Source organism: Bufo gargarizans, chromosome 1, assembly GCF_014858855.1.
Source record: "Bufo gargarizans isolate SCDJY-AF-19 chromosome 1, ASM1485885v1, whole genome shotgun sequence".
Taxonomy (NCBI): domain Eukaryota; kingdom Metazoa; phylum Chordata; class Amphibia; order Anura; family Bufonidae; genus Bufo; species Bufo gargarizans.
In genome coordinates this window covers 62,488,391-62,504,746 of record NC_058080.1, presented here as the reverse complement: position 1 = coordinate 62,504,746, position 16,356 = coordinate 62,488,391, and the positions used below count along the sequence as shown (strand labels likewise).

General features: G+C 43.5%; 1 protein-coding gene across 1 annotated transcript in view; it reads right to left on the bottom strand.

Annotated features, from left to right (window-relative positions):
• The window catches only part of CPZ (carboxypeptidase Z), a 155,539-nt gene that overhangs the window by 15,271 nt on the left and 123,912 nt on the right, over positions 1–16,356 (bottom strand). Inside the window, exons 8-9 of the mRNA XM_044295799.1 lie at positions 6,819–6,954; positions 5,654–5,793 (exon numbers count right to left, since the gene is read on the bottom strand). Of these exons, the coding sequence (XP_044151734.1) occupies positions 5,654–5,793; positions 6,819–6,954 (276 nt within the window). The remainder of the gene's footprint in view (positions 1–5,653; positions 5,794–6,818; positions 6,955–16,356) is intronic.

Genomic DNA, 16,356 nt, shown 5'->3' with positions numbered 1-16,356 from the left:
AAGGCTGATAACTTGTATAGTGACACCAAAAGGACAAAAAAAAACTTGTCAAGTGGTATTAAACTTTTACATATTTTATATACTGCTTCTTGTGGATTTAAGGGGCTATGCAGGAATTCAATATGGACGACCTATCCTCAATATCAGATGAGTGGGGGTTTGATTTCCTGGAACCTCCACCAATCAGCTGTTTGAAGAAGCCACGGCCGTCTCTTCAAAGCTTGTCAAGCACAGCGCCATCCATTGTATAGTAGCTGTGCTTGGTATTGAACAGGGGCGGATTGGCCATAGACCTTACAGAATAATTTACCGGTGGGCCAATGGCCAGGGGGCCACCCAAGCCCTTCTCTCTACCACTGGCCAGGCACATAATGAGCTCTCAGGGGTAATTAAAGCCTTGAGAATCAGGTACTCATGTACCGGGACAGCGATCGCAAATGCCCTCCCGAATTCAACTGTGGCCCACATCTCACCTCCTGTGTCCCCTGCAACATATCCTAATCAGAAACAACTGGAGGAGAAGAACAGAATATGGCATCTATTTATGGCCACCACAAAGGGACAGCTTCTGGGGCAGTATACTGTGCTGCACTGTGTTATATGGTTCTGATAGGATGGTATTTTGTGATATGGTATTGCTGGCCTCGCCTACTTGTGTTGCCCCTCCTTCTGTCAATTTGGATCCGTTTACAACATGAGGCCACTTTAAATTTTTGTTCCCAAGTCTACTTTAAGTTCCCAGTACGCCCCTAGCATTGAAGCTCATCTCCATTCACTTGACCTGTGCCTGTGTCAAATTACCAATGTATGATGATTTTACTGGTCTCTTCCAACAGCTGATCGGCAAAGTTCCTGAGTGCGAGACCCCCGCCAATATGATATATTGTACCTATCCTGAGGATAGGTCATCAATAATAAATTCCCTGATAACCCCTTTAAAAATGAAGCCTTACTCACCTCTAGTGATCCCTTGCCACTACCATTCCAATGCAGCACCGGGCCCTGCTCCTCTCTACTTCCTGACTCAGTTAATTGCTGGCTATAGCAGTGATCCACCTCAGCCATTGATTGGCTGAATGGGACTTTCCTAGCACTTGCTGTGTGTCAAGCCAGGATTAGGAAGTTGAGAGCAGCAGGTACAGCAGCGGTGGGGCCTCAGTGATTATGATTTTATTTTGTATTATTAACCTTCTGTGAACTATGTACTGTATTAAAAAATGGAATACCCCAGGATAAACTCTTGTACCATACTAGTGGAAAGATGTGTCAAATGTTGATAAATGAGTCATGCCCAGCCCCACCTCAATAAGTAAACATGATATCATACAAAGCTACAAGAACAGCAACCAAAAAACTACAGGTAACACCTAAGCAGCAGAGGGGAAGTGGAAGAGAATTTCTCCGCTGAATAATGTATTTTTTATTATTCTATGGCATTTCTTAGATTTGGTCAAATTTTTTCCGATCTTGGAAAACCTGTTTAATACCCACCTAAACGATACCCATAGAATCTACAAAATCTCACAAAACATTTCTTTTAAGTGATTTACCACACACCATATGTACATCAAGAGGTTTTTTGATGAATAAAATGCTGTATAAGTTATTCCCGGTCTTTCCTTGGCTATAGCAGGACCTTTACTTCTCCATGCAGAAGCTATCAATTACACATGCCTGCAGGTAAAAGCTTTAAATTCTGAGCTGTCCATCTTGCTTCCTCAGTACATCCATTCTCTTTTCCTCTATAAAGGAAATCATTAAGCTTCCTTTCGGCACAGTAAGCTTATATTCTCCGTGCTTAACCTGACTCTGCACCATTTATGTAACCAAACTACACACGTGAGAGGAAATGCAAATCGACCGACCCAAGCTAACGTCTGACTCGTGACCAGCCATGATCTATTCTCCATGTGTTGTGCAGATTTTCAGAAACGGTTCCCCTGGAGTAACAACACTAGTTACAATAATATGAAACATCACTTAACCTTTAACACCCTAACAAGAGATTTATAATAGATATAACATTCCCAGTAGCAGTTCCATAATTACAGAATTAAATAAGGCTGGTGGATCTGGGACAATGGTCGGTCATAATCATAAAACCTCAAACCATGTCTAGACTTCATGGAAGCAGCAAGTAGGATGAATAAAAACCAAACATGTAACCTGATCCAAGGACATATCTGCTTACAATAAGGCTTCACTTAGGTGTCTACCTCCCTTTCACCTTAGTTGTAAAATTCTAATAACTTGAGAGATCCAAAAAATATAAATAAAAAACAGTAAAAACATTGGACTAAATTTAAACTCCAGTTCACTTTATAGACCAAAGCAAAAAGTACATTGGACTCGGGACCTCAACAACTGTCTTGGATTATGGAAAAAAATGTAAAAGTAACCTCCACCAAAAACTTTAGATGCAAATTTCAGTAAATTGTTAGACCATCTGTTACTTTTCACAAGACATTTAAATAACCACACAGATCCCGAAATGTTACATGACCAGAATAATAAAGAGATAGAAGGCTGAGGCTTGGTTTGCGGGATAATTTGCATTTACCTCAGTTTTTATAGAGTATAAAGGTAAAACTAAAATAAACTGAATACATATGAGATTATAGACAGATAGATAGATAGGATATGGGACAAATAGATATGAGATACATAGATAGGTAGGGAGATAGATATATAAGACATAGATAAATGGATGGATAGATCAATGTGAAATAGATAAATGGATGGAAAGATCAATGTGAAATAGATAAATGGATAGATAGATAGATAGATAGATAGATAGATATGAGATAAATAGGGAAAGAAGCAACATAATTTGCAATGCAAATTGGTGAGTGCTAGTCTTCTCAAAGCTCTTAAAGAACTTTTCTTGTGTATAACATTATAGCTACGATGATAGCTAATATAGAAACAGCGGATCTATTATCAATTCTTGTTCTTCTCTTGTTACTTATGCTTGAATTACTATGACTAGAGATGAGCTAAGTTTTGAAAAATTCTATTCGGTCAATTCACTAAACTTCCACAAGAAATTTGATTTGTTACTAATTAATTTGTCATGAATCGCGATAAATCAGGTATACCCAGGCCTTTCTTCCTAATCATATCCATCCCATTTGGTGGCCCAATCTCGGTGTGAAGGCTTGGACCTTAACCTGCACGGGGAGTGTATCGCCATGTGCATTATGTTCTAGTGCACCTACAGTCATACTTCTGTAAGTACTGTGCTGTCAGTATTACAGGTGTAATTTATCGCCATCTACATCACTGTGCAGTGCACCAAGATTCATAGCTAATCCCTTCTATTAAACAAAAAGAAAAGCATAGAGCACCCTTCAGTAAAGAAAAAATTAAAAATAAACTGTGATCGCCCCTGCAGTTTAATGGCTTCTTAGTAAAAAAAAAGAAAGAAATGGAGGCAGCGCCAATAAAGTAGTGAAGAAAAAATAAAAGTTCTTTATTGCATGTTGTGGCGGTTCAAACACATGCTTTTTAATCCCTTCTGTTAGCTGTAGATTTACTGTGTGTCAGTATCACAGGTCACTGTTACAGTCAGGTCTAATTTATCGCCGTGGACTTAACGATGCAGTGCCCCAAGATGATGTCACCTTGTGTGGCCAGCCTGATCACATGGTGAAGTCTTTACACTTGCCACAAGTCCTTTGGCGGGTTTTCTTCAATCAAAACGGAGTGGACGGCCTTTCCGCCATCATATGGAGGAGGTGAGTTTAATTTTTAAAAAATTTTAGCCACCATTTTAGGAAAAATTTATTAGTTACCACGAAATGTGGGGAAATCTGACTTCGCAGCGAATCAAATGTTTCCTAAACTTCAGATCGAATTCCGCTTTGGATGCTTCGATTTGCTCAACACTACCAGCAATCATAGAATCACCTGGAATCTGGTTTTAGAAAGCTTCAGCTATTAGCCAGGAGATGATGTGGCTAGTCATACATTTTCCCTACAGTGGCCACTGCGGGGGAAATGTAGTATTATATCTTGACCATTTAAAAAAATTATCGACCATGTGATACATGGTGTTACAATTGCAGTTCGTACCACCACTGCCCCGTGCTCCCAGGCGCCGGTTTCCTGTGTGTAAATTAGGGTTATTATGCATTATATCTAAACTCAGTCCAGTCTGTGCAGTTTGGTTCATTCCTTGCCTGAGCTATAGGTTTCTATACGTAGGTCTTGCTAGGTTTCTTCAGCTTGCTAGAGCCTGTATAAGAGCCATAATGCATTTTGTCTGTCTGGATACAGTTCTCTACCTGACTCCTGGATTCTGTCCATCTTCTGCCTGACCTGACTAGTGCCTTTTTACACTACTGATCTTGTGCCACCTGCCCTGACCTTTAGATTGTTTCATATATTTGCACAAACTCGGCCTGCCCTGACTTCTGTTTGTTATTGACTACAAGTTTGCCTTGGTACCACACACCACTGTCTCTGACCTCCGTGGGTAAGAAGCTTATCACTTGGAGACAACTCCAAGAGGTAGCAGCCTGTTGTGTTCCCTGTCACGATGACCATATCCCTGTATATTGGTTAAAGGGTGAAGACCAGGAAACCGTAGGATAACGCCATCAGGCCAAATCTGTAGGTTGGCACAGGGGTTCCATACCCATTGTCCATAAAACATGGAAAAACTGGGTTCCCTGCTCACACAGGGGAGAACTAGATAAAAGCCCTCCCTCTACAACATCCTCCATGCCCTTGAAGTGTACATTTTTAGATTTTTTGAATGGAATGGTAAATTCCATACAATCAGATGAAGATTATTTTTTTTCCGTATTTACAGATGTGCCAACCCTTACTTTTCTGAAAATTTCATTAAGGACTCTCATGATACAAATTCAATACATTGCAAAACACTGCAATCCACATCACAACCACTGGGTGGCCTCATAGAGACACATACAACATAAAAACGAATAATGATAGAGTATCACAAAACCATGCTTCTTCCTTCAAAACTGCTCATCTTAAGGCACTCCTCTTGAAAGATGACTAGCCAAGAGGAAGAGTAGAGACGGACACATCTGTATGTATATACATAGATATGAAAAAAAAAAATAGAAGAATGTAACTAGAGATGCAGGACCATAGGGCTTGTGCTCCATGTAAACTTGTATTGTCTCCTGGGAACTTTTACATCTAAATGCTGCAAGATGTAATCTGACCAGATTATGCTACATTCCCGCGTAGCCGCCATCTAATGAATGACTGCACTGAAGGAATTGAATGTGAAAATAAGTTATACTTTTCAGTGTATGGATGGCCCTGTCTAAAATGTGATGATATTTGGAAAAAGATGAAAAAGAATCCCCTTCAGTGCAAAGGAATGAAGAATTGGCAGTATATGAGCTGAGGAAAAGAATAATGACACAGGTTATATCTGGAATTTGTTTCTACTCTCAGTTATTCGGCCTGCCCCAGAACACCGGCCCAAGCCTCAAATATCAAATATATATGAGCGGAGCAGGCTGAGACTTCCTCTCAAGCTGATAAACATCTTCCATAACCGTTCCTCCCCCCTCCTTCTGCTCCCTGTCTACTCTCATTCACTAATAGCAAGGCTTGACATATCAGTGACATATTTTGTCATAATTCTGCATGCTGAAGCGTTGCACGGTACCATTTCAATTAAGCTCAGCAGAGATTCTTTATTGTCTTGCCAGGCAGGATACAGTTCGTCCTCAGTTGGGAACTTCTCACATCCCAGCTCCAGGGTAAGTTCAAAACAATTTGTGTGGAGATAACTGAAGTCTGGCATTCCTGGAAAAGAATTTCATGACATGAGACCATTTGTGGTTATGAAGTAGACAACAGAAGACAATCGGCCAACGTTCCTAAAGAGTTCCTCAAGCTTGTTCTCTACAATCCAATCCTCGGGCTTTATCTTTTATGTTGCACCCAGGCTAGGTTTATACTGATGGTTTTCATTTCCAATTTAGGATCGCATGACTGACACCCATGGTGACCCAACTGACCCTATTGAATTTAATAAGATCTACAAGGTTTCTGTCATGATGTCCATAATTCTACTGGACAAACAGTGCACAGTTTAATGGAATTTGAGGAGAAGACTCCTAAGAAGCCACAATAAAGATGTCCTAGCAACTTGTTGTTGGTTTATACAAAACATTTTTTTCAACCGATTAATAGTTTTTAGGGTCTTAAAGGCATCTTCCCATCATAGAAAGTGATGACATATGCTGTCACTTTCTGATCCATTGGTGGCCAACTGCTGGGACCCTGACTGAGCCAGAGAATCAAGTGAAATACCACAACCAAATCATAATTTTTGTCTACACAGTGGGCAATGATTGCAGCATCTGAGGGGTACAATGACGGGGAGCGGCGCAATCGCAGCTCTCTGTCATTGCACCCACTACTTACAATGAAAGGCGCTTTGTGACAAAGTAATTAGTCACAAAGCTATTTTTTTGTAAAATTATACTAAGCAGCCAAATCGAATTTTCCAGTACTTCGCTCATCTCTGTCTATTACCATGGGGAAATGACTGAAAGAATTACCCCGTGGGACTTCCTTATGACTACTATAAAAAAAAAAATAATAAATAACTAGGTCCCACTGAACACTGGATGAGCAGCTTTGAGTATAAGGTAGTCAACACATGAACAAAATTAAAATGAAGAAGTATATCAACAGCAGTAACATTATGTTGTTTAAACTGAGATTAAAAGAAATTCAAACAGTAAAGGTAAATAATTTGTATTTAATATTTGCTACCTAAAGAGCCAAGACAAAAGTGGGAAATATAAATAATGTGAACCTACCTCCACTGAAGCTGTACCATTCTGCACCATTTATGATGGAACCTCTGTTAATAAAATTTCCACCACACCTTTCTGTTGACTGAGCTGACATTTTAGGATGTGAAGCAACATAGGTTTTTGCAAGCATCTTGAATACCTGGTGAAAAGGAGATATACTGATTTGTGGATAGCCTTTATAACTAAATTTTTTAAAATCAATATTTTACTTAAAAAGTTGATTCAGTAAAACTCTCATGTTTTACTGATTCAAGCTGTATTTAGTTGTCTTCTCAAATTACATCCAAAGTATAAGCGAATACCCTGATAGAGCCTAACAGCTTTACCCCAAAGTGCCAATTTATATTTTTGCGTTTTCACCTTTTTCCTCAACACTCTCCAATAGGCATAACTGTTTTTTTTTGTTTTGTTTTTCGCTCACATGGAGTTATAAGGACTTTTTTTTGCGAGAAAAGTTATGTTTTTAATGGCTCCATTTAATTTACAATAGTTTGTACTGTATTGGAAAATAGGGGAAATTTATTTCTGAGGTGATTTTGAAAAATAAAAAGTGTTCACTGTGCATTAAAAATGACGTGATAAACGTATTCTGTGGGTTAGTATGATTAAGGCAATACTAAATGTATATAGTTTCTATTATATTTTGCCACTTTATTAAAACCTTTACCCAATAAAAACCTTTAAAAAACATTTTCTCCTTTGCATTGCCATATTCTCAGTCAGAAGTTTGTCTGTTTTTTCGGCTCATTGGGGAAAGCTGTAGTTTTTATCTGTATAATTTTGGGGGTAAATATAACTTGTTGATCACTTGATCACTTTTTATTCAATTTGTATAGGTTGCAGGGGAGGGGACTCATGACAAAAAGACAACAAAATAGCAATTTTTTTCCATTATGGCATTCATTGCACACAATACATTTGTTATATTTTAATAATTTTAATATTTTCAGAAGTGACAATACCTATTATGTCTATTTTTAATTGCTTATTTTATATGTGAAATTGGAAAAGAGAATTATTAGAATTTGTATTATACTTGTGTTTTTTATTTTATTAAAATACTTTAGATTTTTGTTTTACTGTACTTTTAGGTCCCCTTAGGGGACTTGTACATGTCATATTCTGACTGTTTGAACCACAGACTGCAATAGAATACTATCAGGCCATGTCTCAGACTCGGCTGCGCAGGCATTTTGCAATGAGAAACCTGTGAGCCTTCACAACCTTCATAGCAGATGATCAGCGCCCCATGATTGGCCAGTAGAGGGAGCCCCCTCCATCTGTATAACTTTACAGATGCCGCAGTCGCTATTGACAGCTGCATCCGAGGGCTTAAATGACTGGGATTGGAGACATCTTCAATCCCCATCACTGCTGGCGGGTGTCTGCTGTATTATACAACCAACCAACACCCACTGTGTATGGAGCGAGCTCAGCATGTGAGTTTGCGACATACAATGCCTTAATGTTTGTAACGTATGGTGGCTTAAGGGGTTAAAGGTTTTAACCTTTTAACCTTTTTAATGGGACTGCCAATCAGTGGCCTATACTATTCTATCTTAGCTACTCTAAGGGAACACTGTGGCCCCTTTGTTGTATTTTTAAGGTACTTTGATATTCATACAAATGTGGCTGTTTCTGGTGCTGCACCTGAATGGGGTGTACTGCAAGGGGTGAAGCAGAACTCAGCTGTAGTACCAGACACAGCCACATTTACAAGTGGTGCTATGGTGCTTGCTTAATTCTGCTGATCGTGTGGAACGCAGCGATTGAATTCCCTCCAATCATGCATTGATAGCCTATCTATCAATAACACAGAATATATAACAGTTACTTAACTTTTTTTATGTAGATCATATTTGTACTTATAAAAAATTATCTCCAAAAAGATTTCTGATGCCTGATTTTATTGAAGTCTGTCACTAGGAAATTCACCAAAAAAACAGTCTCAGACCCTTGTAGGACTAGCTCATCTGAATGTAATGATATCTTTCACTTAGAGATCTGTTGCTTTATTCTTGAGGATAAAATACTTTTAATCCATATGGAAATGAGCAGTTAAGTGCACTTGGGCAGATCCAAGCCACTCTGTGCACCCTTGCTCCTCCTGCTTCCTTTGCCAGCCCCTTCCTCTCCTTCTTGATTTGCAGGAACCTGGAACTGTCAAACAAGAAGGAGTGGGAGGGACAGGAAGAGCAGGGGTGCACAGAGAGGCTTGGGCCCGCCTTTGGTGCACTTAACTGCTCCTTCGCAAGTCAATTAAAAGTACTATTTATCCAGGCGGAAGCAATGGAACGCTAAGTTAATGGTATCATTATATTCAGCTGAGCCAGCCCTACAAGGCATTGTGCCTGGTTTAATTCAGAATTTCCTGGTGACACATTTCCTGATGCACAATGGCAGGAATTGATGATTTGATTTGTGCCAGCTTTCTGCTGTTAAGAGGTGGCAAATCTTGGCACATGCTATTTTTGGTCAAAAATTTGAATCTTTTTGTGGCTATACGCCACTCTTGCCACTTTAGTAAACTGGGTGACAAAATTGTGCTTGGTTAACTATATTAATTGGATATATGGCAGAATTATTAACTGCAACTTTTTAAAAACTCAAAAAAAAAGGCGCAGTAGGAGAGTGGTGTAAACAAAAATGGAGGGACATACAGTACAGACCAAAAGTTTGGACACACCTTCTCATTCAAAGAGTTTTCTTTATTTTCATGACTATGAAAATTGTAGATTCACACTGAAGGCATCAAAACTATGAATTAACACATGTGGAATTATATCCATAACAAAAAAGTGTGAAACAACTGAAAATATGTCATATTCTAGGTTCTTCAAAGTAGCCACCTTTTGCTTTGATTACTGCTTTGCACACTCTTGGCATTCTCTTGATGAGCTTCAAGAGGTAGTCACCTGAAATGGTCTTCCAACAGTCTTGAAGTAGTTCCCAGAGATGCTTAGCACTTGTGCCCTTTTGCCTTCACTCTGCGGTCCAGCTCACCCCAAACCATCTCGATTGGGTTCAGGTCCGGTGACTGAGTAGTAGGGATGAGCGAACTCGTAAAAGTCCGGGTTCGGGTTCGGTGTTCGTCGCTTTCTTGGCGCTTTTGTGACGCTTTCTTGGCGCTTTTTGAAAGGCTGCAAAGCAGCCAATCAACAAGCGTCATACTACTTGCCCCAAGAGGCCGTCACAGCCATGCCTACTATTGGCATGGCTGTGATTGGCCAGAGCACCATGTGACCCAGCCTCTATTTAAGCTGGAGTCACATAGCGCCGCCCGTCACTCTGCTCTGATTAGCGTAGGGAGAGGTTGCGGATGCGACAGTAGGGCGAGATTAGGCAGATTAACTCCTCCAAAGGACTTCACTTCATTAATCGATCGATCTGCAGCTGTGCATCATTGAGCTGCTGAAATTCAAATGCTCACTCACTGTTTTTAGGCTGCCCAGACCGTTTGTCAGTCACTTTTTTCTGGGGTGATCGGCGGCCATTTTGTGTCTTGTGCGGTGCTGCGACCAAGTGCATCCAAGCAGCGACCAAGTGCATTTAACCCTCAATGGTGTGGTTGTTTTTTAGCTAAAGCCTACATCAGGGTGAAGCTGTCACACCAAGTGCATTTAACTAGCAATAGTCTGTTCATTTTTTGGCCATATACTAAATCAGGGGCAAGCTGCGCCTGTCACCAAGAGCATTTAACCCTCAGTAGTGTGGTTGTTTTTTGGCTAAAGCCTACATCAGGGTGAAGCTGTCACACCAAGTGCATTTAACCAGCAATAGTCTGTTTATTTTTTGGCCATATACTACATCAGGGGCAAGCTGCGCCCGTCACCAAGTGCATTTAACCCTCAGTAGTGTGGTTGGTCAAGCTGTGACACCAAGTGCATTTAACCAGCAATAGTCTGTTCATTTTTTGGCCATATACTACATCAGGGGCAAGCTGCGCCCGTCACCAAGTGCATTTAACCCTCAGTAGTGTGGTTGGTCAAGCTATCACACCAAGTGCATTTAACCAGCAATAGTCTGTTCATTTTTTGGCCATATACTAAATCAGGGGCAAGCTGCGCCCGTCACCAAGTGCATTTAACCAGCAATAGTCTGTTCATTTTTTGGCCATATACTACATCAGGGACAAGCTGCGCCCGTCACCAAGTGCATTTAACCCTCAGTAGTGTGGTTGGTCAAGCTATCACACCAAGTGCATTTAACCAGCAATAGTCTGTTCATTTTTTGGCCATATACTAAATCAGGGGCAAGCTGCGCCCGTCACCAAGTGCATTTAACCCTCAATGGTGTGGTTGTTTTTTGGCTAAAGCCTACATCAGGGTGAAGCTGTCACACCAAGTGCATTTAACCAGCAATAGTCTGTTTATTTTTTGGCCATATACTACATCAGGGACAAGCTGCGCCCGTCACCAAGTGCATTTAACCCTCAGTAGTGTGGTTCGTCAAGCTGTGACACCAAGTGCATTTAACCAGCAATAGTCTGTTCATTTTTTGGCCATATACTACATCAGGGGCAAGCTGCGCCCGTCACCAAGTGCATTTAACCCTCAGTAGTGTGGTTGGTCAAGCTATCACACCAAGTGCATTTAACCAGCAATAGTCTGTTCATTTTTTGGCCATATACTAAATCAGGGGCAAGCTGCGCCCGTCACCAAGTGCATTTAACCAGCAATAGTCTGTTCATTTTTTGGCCATATACTACATCAGGGGCAAGCTGCGCCCGTCACCAAGTGCATTTAACCCTCAGTAGTGTGGTTGGTCAAGCTATCACACCAAGTGCATTTAACCAGCAATAGTCTGTTCATTTTTTGGCCATATACTAAATCAGGGGCAAGCTGCGCCCGTCACCAAGTGCATTTAACCAGCAATAGTCTGTTCATTTTTTGGCCATATACTACATCAGGGGCAAGCTGCGCCCGTCACCAAGTGCATTTAACCCTCAGTAGTGTGGTTGGTCAAGCTATCATACCAAGTGCATTTAACCAGCAATAGTCTGTTCATTTTTTGGCCATATACTAAATCAGGGGCAAGCTGCGCCCGTCACCAAGTGCATTTAACCAGCAATAGTCTGTTCATTTTTTGGCCATATACTACATCAGGGGCAAGCTGCGCCCGTCACCAAGTGCATTTAACCCTCAGTAGTGTGGTTCGTCAAGCTGTGACACCAAGTGCATTTAACCAGCAATAGTCTGTTCATTTTTTGGCCATATACTACATCAGGGGCAAGCTGCGCCCGTCACCAAGTGCATTTAACCAGCAATAGTGTGGTTATTTTTTGGCCATATCCCAGTCTAATTCTGTCACTAAATCCATACCGGTCACCCAGCGCCTAAATACTAGGCCTCAAATTTATATCCCGCTAAATCTCTCGTTACCGCTGTCCTGTTGTGGCTGGGAAAGTTATTTAGTGTCCGTCAAAGCACATTTTTTGTTCTGGGTTGAAGTACAATTCCCAATTTAGCAATTTCATAATTTAGTGGTTCCTGCTATATCAGAGCTATTTGAAATCTATCCCTAAAAGGGTATATAATATTCAAGGTGCACATTGGGTCATTCAGAATAACTTCACACACACCCGCTACTGTGTATTTCCAAGTCTAATTCTGTTACTAAACCCATACCTGTCACCCAGCGCCTAAATACTAGGCCTCAAATTTATATCCCGCTAAATCTCTCGTTACCGCTGTCCTGTTGTGGCTGGGAAAGTTATTTAGTGTCCGTCAAAGCACATTTTTTGTTCTGGGTTGAAGTACAATTCCCAATTTAGCAATTTCATAATTTAGTGGTTCCTGCTATATCAGAGCTATTTGAAATCTATCCCTAAAAGGGTATATAATATTCAAGGTGCACATAGGGTCATTCAGAATAACTTCACACACACCCGCTACTGTGTATTTCCAAGTCTAATTCTGTCACTAAACCCATACCTGTCACCCAGCGCCTAAATACTAGGCCTCAAATTTATATCCTGCTAAATCTCTCGTTACCGCTGTCCTGTTGTGGCTGGGAAAGTTATTTAGTGTCCGTCAAAGCACATTTTTTGTTCTGGGTTGAAATACAATTCCCAATTTAACAATTTCATAATTTAGTGGTTTCTGCTATATCAGAGCTATTTGAAATCTATCCCTAAAAGGGTATATAATATTCAAGGTGCACATTGGGTCATTCAGAATAACTTCACACACACGCTACTGTGCATTTCCAAGTCTAATTCTGTTAGTAAATCCATACCGGTCACCCAGCGCCTAAATACTAGGCCTCAAATTTATATCCCGCTGAATTTGAATACAATACATTGGGCCAAATAATATTTTTGTTGTTGTGGTGAACCATAACAATGAGAAAAACATCTAGTAAGGGACGCGGACGTGGACATGGTCGTGGTGGTGTTAGTGGACCCTCTGGTGCTGGGAGAGGACGTGGCCGTTCTGCCACATCCACACGTCCTAGTGTACCAACTACCTCAGGTCCCAGTAGCCGCCAGAATTTACAGCGATATATGGTGGGGCCCAATGCCGTTCTAAGGATGGTAAGGCCTGAGCAGGTACAGGCATTAGTCAATTGGGTGGCCGACAGTGGATCCAGCACGTTCACATTATCTCCCACCCAGTCTTCTGCAGAAAGCGCACAGATGGCGCCTGAAAACCAACCCCATCAGTCTGTCACATCACCCCCATGCATACCAGGGAAACTGTCTCAGCCTCAAGTTATGCAGCAGTCTCTTATGCTGTTTGAAGACTCCGCTGGCAGGGTTTCCCAAGGGCATCCACCTAGCCCTTCCCCAGCGGTGAAAGATATAGAATGCACTGACGCACAACCACTTATGTTTCCTGATGATGAGGACATGGGAATACCACCTCAGCATGTCTCTGATGATGACGAAACACAGGTGCCAACTGCTGCGTCTTTCTGCAGTGTGCAGACTGAACAGGAGGTCAGGGATCAAGACTGGGTGGAAGACGATGCAGGGGATGATGAGGTCCTAGACCCCACATGGAATGAAGGTCGTGCCACTGACTTTCACAGTTCGGAGGAAGAGGCAGTGGTGAGACCGAGCCAACAGCGTAGCAAAAGAGGGAGCAGTGGGCAAAAGCAGAACACCCGCCGCCAAGAGACTCCGCCTGCTACTGCCCGCCGCCATCTGGGACAGAGCACCCCAAAGGCAGCTTCAAGGAGTTCCCTGGCATGGCACTTCTTCAAACAATGTGCTGACGACAAGACCCGAGTGGTTTGCACGCTGTGCCATCAGAGCCTGAAGCGAGGCATTAACGTTCTGAACCTGAGCACAACCTGCATGACCAGGCACCTGCATGCAAAGCATGAACTGCAGTGGAGTAAACACCTTAAAACCAAGGAAGTCACTCAGGCTCCCCCTGCTACCTCTTCTGCTGCTGCCGCCTCGGCCTCTTCTGCTGCTGCCGCCTCGGCCTCTTCCTCCGCCTCTGGAGGAACGTTGGCACCTGCCGCCCAGCAAACAGGGGATGTACCACCAACACCACCACCACCACCTCCGTCACCAAGCGTCTCAACCATGTCACACGGCAGCGTTCAGCTCTCCATCTCACAAACATTTGAGAGAAAGCGTAAATTCCCACCTAGCCACCCTCGATCCCTGGCCCTGAATGCCAGCATTTCTAAACTACTGGCCTATGAAATGCTGTCATTTAGGCTGGTGGACACAGACAGCTTCAAACAGCTCATGTCGCTTGCTGTCCCACAGTATGTTGTTCCCAGCCGCCACTACTTCTCCAAGAGAGCCGTGCCTTCCCTGCACAACCAAGTATCCGATAAAATCAAGTGTGCACTGCGCAACGCCATCTGTGGCAAGGTCCACCTAACCACAGATACGTGGACCAGTAAGCACGGCCAGGGACGCTATATCTCCCTAACTGCACACTGGGTAAATGTAGTGGCAGCTGGGCCCCAGGCGGAGAGCTGTTTGGCGCACGTCCTTCCGCCGCCAAGGATCGCAGGGCAACATTCTTTGCCTCCTGTTGCCACCTCCTCCTTCTCGGCTTCCTCCTCCTCTTCTTCCACCTGCTCATCCAGTCAGCCACACACCTTCACCACCAACTTCAGCACAGCCCGGGGTAAACGTCAGCAGGCCATTCTGAAACTCATATGTTTGGGGGACAGGCCCCACACCGCACAGGAGTTGTGGCGGGGTATAGAACAACAGACCGACGAGTGGTTGCTGCCGGTGAGCCTCAAGCCCGGCCTGGTGGTGTGCGATAATGGGCGAAATCTCGTTGCAGCTCTGGGACTAGCCAATTTGACGCACATCCCTTACTTGGCGCATGTGCTGAATTTGGTGGTGCAGAAGTTCATTCACAACTACCCCGACATGTCAGAGCTGCTGCATAAAGTGCGGGCCGTCTGTTCGCGCTTCCGGCGTTCACATCCTGCTGCTGCTCGCCTGTCTGCGCTACAGCGTAACTTCGGCCTTCCCGCTCACCGCCTCATATGCGACGTGCCCACCAGGTGGAACTCCACCTTGCACATGCTGGACAGACTGTGCGAGCAGCAGCAGGCCATAGTGGAGTTTCAGCTGCAGCACGCACGGGTCAGTCGCACTACAGAACAGCACCACTTCACCACCAATGACTGGGCCTCCATGCGAGACCTGTGTGCCCTGTTGCGCTGTTTCGAGTACTCCACCAACATGGCCAGTGGCGATGACGCCGTTATCAGCGTTACAATACCACTTCTATGTCTCCTTGAGAAAACACTTAGGGCGATGATGCAAGAGGAGGTGGCCCAGGAGGAGGAGGAGGAGGAGGAGGAGGAAGAGGGGTCATTTTTAGCACTTTCAGGCCAGTCTCTTCGAAGTAACTCAGAGGGAGGTTTTTGGCAACAGCAGAGGCCAGGTACAAATGTGGCCAGACAGGGCCCACTACTGGAGGACGAGGAGGACGAGGATGAGGAGGAGGTGGAGGAGGATGAGGATGAAGCATGGTCACAGTGGGGTGGCACCCAACGCAGCTCGGGTCCATCACTGGTGCGTGGCTGGGGGGAAAGGCAGGACGATGACGATACGCCTCCCACAGAGGACAGCTTGTCCTTACCCCTGTGCAGCCTGGCACACATGAGCGACTACATGCTGCAGTGCCTGCGCAACGACAGCAGAGTTGCCCACATTTTAACCTGTGCGGACTACTGGGTTGCCACCCTGCTGGATCCACGCTACAAAGACAATGTGCCCACCTTACTTCCTGCACTGGAGCGTGATAGGAAGATGCGCGAGTACAAGCGCACGTTGGTAGACGCGCTACTGAGAGCATTCCCAAATGTCACAGGGGAACAAGTGGAAGCCCAAGGCCAAGGCAGAGGAGGAGCAAGAGGTCGCCAAGGCAGCTGTGTCAATGCCAGCTCCTTTGAGGGCAGGGTTAGCATGGCAGAGATGTGGAAAACTTTTGTCAACACGCCACAGCTAACTGCACCACCACCTGATACGCAACGTGTTAGCAGTAGGCAACATTTCACTAACATGGTGGAACAGTACGTGTGCACACCCCTCCACGTACTGACTGATGGT